The 8,289-nt window shown below is 37.4% G+C and overlaps 1 protein-coding gene across 1 annotated transcript; it reads left to right on the forward strand.

Moving 5' to 3' along the window:
- Positions 1-1,042: 1,042 nt before the first annotated feature.
- On the forward strand, positions 1,043-2,776 carry LOC149795279 (M-phase inducer phosphatase 1-B-like). Its single transcript, XM_089964073.1, has 4 exons — positions 1,043-1,141; positions 1,551-1,678; positions 2,050-2,167; positions 2,639-2,776. Exons 1-4 carry the CDS (start codon positions 1,043-1,045, stop codon positions 2,774-2,776), a joined length of 483 nt encoding a protein of 160 aa, XP_089820199.1.
- Positions 2,777-8,289: the final 5,513 nt, after the last annotated feature.

The following is an 8,289-nucleotide window of genomic DNA, read 5'->3' on the forward strand; positions in this document are numbered from 1 at the left end:
ATTTGGTAAGCATACTTATACGAGATTTTCTTGCTCCACCAGTCACGGGCTGACCACAAGCGTAAAATAAATTAGCCATCTTTTAATATAAAATGACATTCCCATACATGCTATTGCTCCCTTGGTTTTATATGTTTTACATTAATTAATTTTAATTTTTAGATTTCAATTATTGATGCTGTAGATCGCTTAAGTGATGAGCCAGATTTAATCGCTGATGGATCCAGATCCTACTGTCTTCCCACAGTTCTTGGCAAACATGGCGACCTTAAGTCCATTTCCTCTCACACGGTAAATATATAAGCTTCCAGAGGGATTTGTGGTGGATGATGATTCGCACTTGTTTCGTATATTTGATACAGAATGACAAAACAAAGCAACACAATTAATGCTATGACATCACATCAAATTAATGGCAATTCCATGTTTAATTACAAACGATTTTTCTTTCTGAAAGGTTTAAACATAGAACAATTAACAGTGTTGAAACCCTGGTGAGTCCATCAAAGATATTACTAACGCGAAAACGAGTGAACATTACGTATTTACATTCTTCACTCATAATTTAACTTTCTTTGAGACATCTTTCAATGTGTATCCCAAGATTTCGTCAAAATATGTTTTTCTTCAAAGATATCTTGAAGATAAAAATTGCAAGATACCTTATTGCGTGCTGAAACAATATATTTTCATTTTTGCACGAAATAAATGACTAATATTCATTAACTTTAAAAGACTGATAACAAATTATAAGATTTTCAGTATAATTTTTTTTTAAATTGCTTGATATAAGAGGGACGTGTTCCGAATGGGAAATGTAATGAACTTCTTTTTCCTGGAACGAGCATTTTGAGTTCACTAAAATGGTGTTTGGAAAAATACTGATGTGTTGCGGAAGTAATATTTCTGGTCAGATTAAATCGCGTCACAAATGTTCTATTCTCTATTTATTAAGTATTGCAGTTTTCAGATTCTGACTTTTGTTTTAAAGTTTGGATTATATTAAGGAAATTCATATTTTGTTTTCTGTCGATTTTTTCAGATGGCAGCCTTGGTTCGCGGGAACTACAGCGATGAGATAGGAAAAGTTACAATCATAGACTGCCGGTATCCATACGAATACAATGGAGGTCATATCAAGGTCAGTACAGAAAAAAGCGAATAAAATATGCAAAATATTTTTTGTAAAAGCTTTTATAATTAGCTACTGATTCTTTTTTGTTCTTGCTGTGTGAATTAATATGAAAATCAGTAAACAATTAGATCATTAGCCACCAACCGACCAATTAAAAGAGAATGTTGGGTTCACACGGCATGTGAAATTGCAGAGTCATGTAAACTTCTTAAACCTAATTACTATTCTGTATAATGTTAAAATCAACACCAACAACGGACTTATGGGGAAATCGGACTCTTTAAAAGTGTCGAAACTCTCACCTAGTGCATCTGTTAATTCCAATTAATATAATTATTTTCCCACTTCACAGATATCTACAGATTATTGAATGGTCCTATTTTGAAAGCTTTATTATTTGTTTCCGATTCTGCAGGGTGCAGTGAATGTATACCGCCGAGAAGAAATTCAAAAGTTTATACGTTGCCCCCGTCACCAGTCTGCCGACAAAAATCACATCATTATTTTCCACTGCGAATTCTCCTCAGAAAGAGGTCCTAAAATGTGAGTATTGTTCAAAGAGATCAGGAATTTGTCCTAAAGATTTGTGGATATTTATCTATGTTTATCATAGCATCTATAGTAAAAGGCCTACCATAGAAGCTTATACTTATATTATGGCTATGTTTGGTCGGAATATCATCAGTTGCTGTCACAAAGTACATGTTTTTCATATAACAACGTTGAACCAACGAATAGCATTATGCGGACATAAACAAAAACCGAAATTTGCATAAAGCAGACAGAAAGGGTAAAAATCCTGATCGGCAGTAGCTTGTTTTGCAATTTAAAAAAAAGTCAAGTGAACCAAATTATCCCGTTGAACAAAAACCTGCAACAATAAATCTAAAACGTAATATTTATTCATGTTACAGGTATCGGTTTCTTCGCAGTGAAGACAGGGATCTTCACAAGGAAAATTACCCACATCTTTATTACCCGGAAGTCTATCTCCTCGATGGCGGTTACAAATCTTTCTTTGAGTCATACAAGGTAAACATAAAGAAGTAAGAATACACAGTTAGCTAGTGAATATGATTGCAGAAATAAGAGGGAACCTATGATCATACATAAATTATACACCAAATAATATTAAAATTTGACGCATTGTGCTTTACGAAAGCCTCTGTGTTCATTATTATAAAGTCTTTTATTTTTCATTGATATGTGTATTCTCTTGTCTCATCTATGTCATTTCTTACCCATGGCCGTATAAACAGAGTTTCGGCACTTGTCCTATAATTAGGAATAGTAAATGGTTGTTTGAAAGAGCTTTTGCTTTGGGTGAGGTTTTCAACGGCCTTGAATAATTTTCTAAACTGACTAGTGTGGCCATCAATCTGAATATTCTTAGGAAACAAACAAATTGGTGCAGCCATGGCGCCCTCGAAATAAAATTCGTTTGGATATTTTCATAGAGAAAGTCTCATATATTTTATTGGTATATCTCTCTTCTTTTTGTAGGATCTGTGTGAACCGGATAATTACACGCCCATGCTCCACAACAACCACGCGGAAGATCTGCGTCATTTCCGTGTGACGTCCAAGTCCTGGGCGGCAGAAGAGAAACGACATCAGTCTCGACAGGCTCTTCGATTCTGAATTCTTTTGAAAGAACTGTGTGAACCGGAAAATTACACGCCATGCTCCACAACGACCACGTGACAGTTGTGCGTCACTTCCGTGTTACGCTCAGTTCATGACGTAACGAGAGAAACGGCATCAATCGGGACAGGCTCTTCGATTCTGAGTTCTGTTGAAGGAACTGTGTGAACAGTATAATTACATGCCGATATTCCAAAATGACCACCGGGCAGATGTGCATCACTTCGATGTCAAATTCAAGCTCTTGACGGAAGACGAGAAAAAGCGTCGTCAGTGAGATGCATGTCGATTATGAGTTCTGTTTGAAGGAAGTGTGTGAACCGTATAATTACACGCCGATGTTCTACAGCTACAACGTAGCAGATCTACGTTGCTACCTTCATAAATTGAAGCCCTGTACAACAAGAGGAAAAGAGCGTCAACCGCGACAGGCACTTTGATTCTGAAATATTTTTCAAGTAAATATAAAGAAGATAATTACACATCCATGCTCCATAATGGCCATGCAGCAGATCATCCTCATTTTTTGGTCAAGCTCTATTCCAGGGACGCTTGCGAGAAACGGCGTCAAAGAGGATAGGCTCTTAGATTTTGAATTCTTTTTGATGACTATAGATGAACATCGAATAACATAGTGCTATGATGTAAATAAAAAAGAGTTGGACAGACAATGGATCGAAAAGTTGTTAATGAATCGTTAACTGTTATTGACTGTTGTAAATTTTATTTATATATGTTGTATATGAGCATTTATTTTGAATTACATATGGAAGATATAAAGGTATTTTTATTCAAAGTGTACAAAAGTTTTATTCCTTAAATTTATGTATGCACAATTATCTCTCTCTCTCTCTCTCTCTCTCAGATAAGCAAGGTTGACATGGTTGAAATTCGTTTACAAACTTGAATAAATAGGACATGTTTACTTGATTCGGAGTAACTTCTGTTTGATACAAGAGGCATAAGGAACTAAAGATGGTTTGTCGCATTTTTGTGAAAAAAATAAAAAAATTAAGACTTACAGCGAAAATCTGTCCAAGAGTCAGCAAACCTGTCAGCGACTTCCTTGGACAGCATTATATTTCAGTTAGGGCATATCAACATAATTTTGATATACTGGATTGCGAAAGAAAAATGAATATAATATTTTCCTTGGTAGAATCAACTGTACGTCACGTGACCATTTTGCATTTTAGAAATAGTTCTTAAAACCAGTATCAAACCGTCCGGAAATCGCCATACGGTCATGAAACCGTCCAGTGTCATTTCGTGGCCTTATTTTGTCCTGAAACGACACCAGACTTTTCTTATCTTGGCAGTTTTCGTTTTTCTTTCCATAGCTTCTAAGCGACACTGGGTCGGTTTTCAACCTTACATAGTCCAGACCAGAGCAAATCACTATGGTTACAAAAACCACCAAGGAATAACACTGAAACGACCAAATTAGGCAATAAAGAAGGACAAGAAAACTTACTAAAACCTGTACTGGTTAACGAAATCAACCAAAAATACCCGGACTATGTTAAGATATATACCGATGGATCAAAAACAAACAACCCACCAAGAACAGCAGCAGTAATAGTCATCCCTGAATTCAATATACAAACGGGATCCAGATTACCTGACTATTGCTCCATTTACACCACTGAATTCTGGGCTATACTTGAATCACTACAATGGATCAAAGATAACGAAATACCTAAAGCAGTCATTATAAGCGATTCCCTAAGCGTTATCAAATCGATCCAAAATCGCAATACACACTCTAGGGAACAATTCCTCGACAGAGCATGCCAATTAATCGACGATATCACCACAGCACATCAATTAGTCGAGTCACACATTGGAATCTCTGGCAACGAAACAGCAGACAAAGTTGCAAAAACCAAACTAGGAGATCAAAACTCTTATCAAGCTTAACTATAACTCTGCAGAAGCACTAACAGCACTAAGCTTCGCACAAACCTATATAGACCAAACATGGCAAAATGTTTGGAACTCCTCCACAAAAGGTAAAAAGCACCATGAAACCCCAAAAACCGTAGATAGGAACATACAGCTACCTAAGGGTACCGATTTAGAATAGAAAACCATAAACAGGATAATAACTGGAAAAACTAAACTAGCAAGCAGTTTTGGAAGGTTTATAGGACCCAAACCAGCAACCATTAACTGCTTTAACTGCCACACCACCGAAGATCTACACCACGTATTTAATATATGCCCAAAATATCAACCCGCTCGGAAAATATTTATCAAAAACCAAAAAGAGATTGGATCACCACACACATACCCAGAGTTACTTATGGACTCTAATAAAAATAAACAATCAGCATATAAAAATATAAATCAATTCATAGACTCAGCAGGACTTAGGAACAAAATATAATTACTATCCCCACAAAACCAAAAGACCCAGTAATTAGCTAAATAAATTTAGAAGCCACCACATAAAAACCCATAACATATCATTCAATTTTATAAAAGTATTAATAAATAATTCACTTACGAAGCACCTATAAAAACTAAGGAAACCGCAAAATCGGATGTCCTAGATGTCCTTAACGAACCGTGTAATCGGCTAGGACTCCGGACTCTTGCTAAATAAAGTATAAATAACATTCAATCTCTAAAAAATTAAATAATAAATAACTTAAAGAGGCAATATCTAAAAACTTATAAATAACATAATGTAGGAAACACACCCTAAACACCTCGACTAGTAATACCATAATTACCTTGAAAATCTCTCTTCATACACGATTTCTACTAAGAACCTCTATAAACAGCATAGAACATTCCCGCCCCCCGCCCCCTCCCCTTTTTAGAACATTCTGAAGAAGAAGAACGAAAATCGAAAAAGTAACCGCAAGAGACACCAGGCAAATGCAACAAGAAACCAGCGAGCTCTCCTTCTCACTAATGACAGCCAGCCATTCAACTGTAAGGGACCTTTGTGGACCCACAGAGTGAGGCCAAACTATCAGGGTTCCTTGAATTCATAAAAACCTGGGGGAGGTGGCACCATTCCTTTCCCCAAGAACAACTAGCACGCTGCGGTGCAGTCAGAAAAAAGTGGCACATGCACAATTGTGCGCATGCCACTATAATTAAACTCAACAACAACAATACTTGTAATTTTGGTTTGCTTTGGTGTTTTACGGTAAAACATCATAGGTACGCTACATAATGTGGATACATCTGGAGCAAAGTGCCTTGCCCATCGACAAATCATGTTTACTGACTCTGGTTTGCCCGATTGGTATGATTCGAAACCGCATCCTTTCGGTCATGAGACTGTATATTAACTGTAAAACCGTAACAGCAAATACCGCCATATTTAGGTTTGGAAACCTCACAGTTGCTGACTAACAACGACTTCAAATTTAGTCGAAGAACATGAATTGCTGTAAAGACAATATTGTACAAATAGTTTTCGTTTTAAAGCAGTTAGCAATAGTACAAGTAATTCTGACATGGAAACTTCAGTGCGCTACTGTCGATACCAGATAAAAGCAAAAGAAAACCGATCGGTTACGAAACATCAGCAGGTATATCTGTAACTTTCCCCGCTTGGAATGCGTTTAGTAATGATGTCGTTATACACCTTTAGCTCAAAAGATTATCATTCCGGCACGACCTGGCCAAATATTTTCTTTAGCGTTTAAGTTTAGGAATCGGTAACAGGGTGCGTCAGATTAAGAAAAATATGCATTACGTCCCCTTAGGAACATTAGATGTACTTAATAGCTTCGAGTCAATAGGTCTTAATATAGGCCGTATTGATATTCAAGGTAGGGGCCCCGAGTGGCCGAGTGGTCTAAAGCGCTCTCCGTTACGGATCACTGCCATCTCACCTCTGTCTGCGTAGGTTCGAGTCTCGGATTCGGCCAATGTGGGTATGTGAGAAGGCTTGCCAGTAGCTTCTCGAGGGTCGGTGGTTCTTTCCGGAGATTTCCTGGGTTCTTCCTCCAACATTAATACTGGCCGCCATGTATAGCCTATCTTGTGCTGAAAAATGGCGTTAAACCCTACAACAACAACAACAACAATATTCAAGGTAAGTTAACCGTGTAGCATGGTTCTCAAGGTCTCCTCTGCATGTTTCGGTTCACCAGCTCTTCAATGAATGAAGTATACTTTACATGCATTGCTCGGAGCTTGCAACCAGTCGCAACTCCTAGCTTTTGCCACCTAGTGACTTTGGTTGGCAGCCACACAGTAAGGATTATTAGCACAAAGCAATGATAATACCACCTGGCCTTGCGATCGGAACATCGTCGGATTTTTCCCATAAGTTGAGAAAGAAATATCTGATGGGATTCACCAACAATTACGTTTGTTCACATTGCACATCATGGCGACAGAAGGCGACAAATTCGCAATCAGAACATAGACTACCTTTTCTGTCGTAACATATCTGATGCATTCCGCCAGGAGCGAGTTATCAAACCGATCAATTTGATGTGTACTCTCCGTTTGACAGAAATGGATGAGCGAGAAAAGAAACCGCAGTATGTTCGTACCACCCCTGCTATTTCTACGACTGGATTGATTAACAACTTACGAACGAAGCAATAGTTCGCAGTATTTGCAACATCTAGATCAATCCTTGATTCCTAAATCTCCCAGATGGTTCGAATGGCAGCTATTGGTATATATTACAGGCACGGTCCACTACGGCTGGTTCTATGATTGCGATGAGTATAGAATTGACCAAAAGGTTACGAATGAAACAATAGTTAAAGGCATTTGCAGCTTGTCGGTCAATTTTTGTTTCATAAAGAACATAGGTGGTTCTAATAACACCTATTGGCATACATTTGAGGCAAGAGGCGTAAAATTAACCTTGAAGTTGCGAATGTTCTCTACGATCAAGGCAACGTTTAATATAAAGTATAACGAGGGTAGGAAGTGTGACGTAGTTTTCATGGAATATTTGAATTTGCCTGTGCATATTTAATGTGTTATATATGAACTGAAATTTGCTTGGGTGCTGTTTTCGCGTACATCGTTGCCAGAAGGTTGCTTATATACGTCTTTCTTTCTTTCAAAATACTGAGTTCGGTTCACTACATGAAATGAGAAAACTGATAGACTTGAGAAAAAAGACCATAGATTGCCAAAAAGCCAATCTACTTCATATACTCTATGTACAGCAGTCACTTCACAATACGAAATGTTTGTCCGGGAGATATCCTCTTTACGGACAAATGTCTCTAGCAATAAAAAAAATGTTAACTGTAAAATTTGACTTCCCAAACATTTATTTTAATATATTTTGTTATTTCTGAGAGTTAAACTTTCATTTTTTCAAAACGCATTTCAAAAGGTTTTCACTACGGGCAAAGTAACAATTCGGATCATAATCTATGCTCCAAGACGGAACCCCGAGGTATGTGCACGAGGAAATCTTCATTGATGAGAAACAAACAATGTTATCTGTGAATGCTTTTTTAGCTTCGTGTCGCGATCGAGGATGCAAATATACATACATACATACATACATA

Source organism: Sinohyriopsis cumingii, chromosome 7 (genome assembly GCF_028554795.1).
Source record: "Sinohyriopsis cumingii isolate HCF-2022 chromosome 7, ASM2855479v2, whole genome shotgun sequence".
In the NCBI taxonomy this organism is placed as follows: Eukaryota; Metazoa; Mollusca; class Bivalvia; order Unionida; family Unionidae; genus Sinohyriopsis; species Sinohyriopsis cumingii.

Bases quoted from the DNA above. Each gene is read 5' to 3' on its own strand.
- LOC149795279 (XM_089964073.1), top strand. From the start codon at position 1,043: ATGGCAGCCTTGGTTCGCGGGAACTACAGCGATGAGATAGGAAAAGTT. The intron at 1,679-2,049 runs GTGAGTATTGTT...TTCATGTTACAG, and splicing joins TCAGAAAGAGGTCCTAAAAT to GTATCGGTTTCTTCGCAGTG. The intron at 2,168-2,638 runs GTAAACATAAAG...TTCTTTTTGTAG, and splicing joins CTTTCTTTGAGTCATACAAG to GATCTGTGTGAACCGGATAA.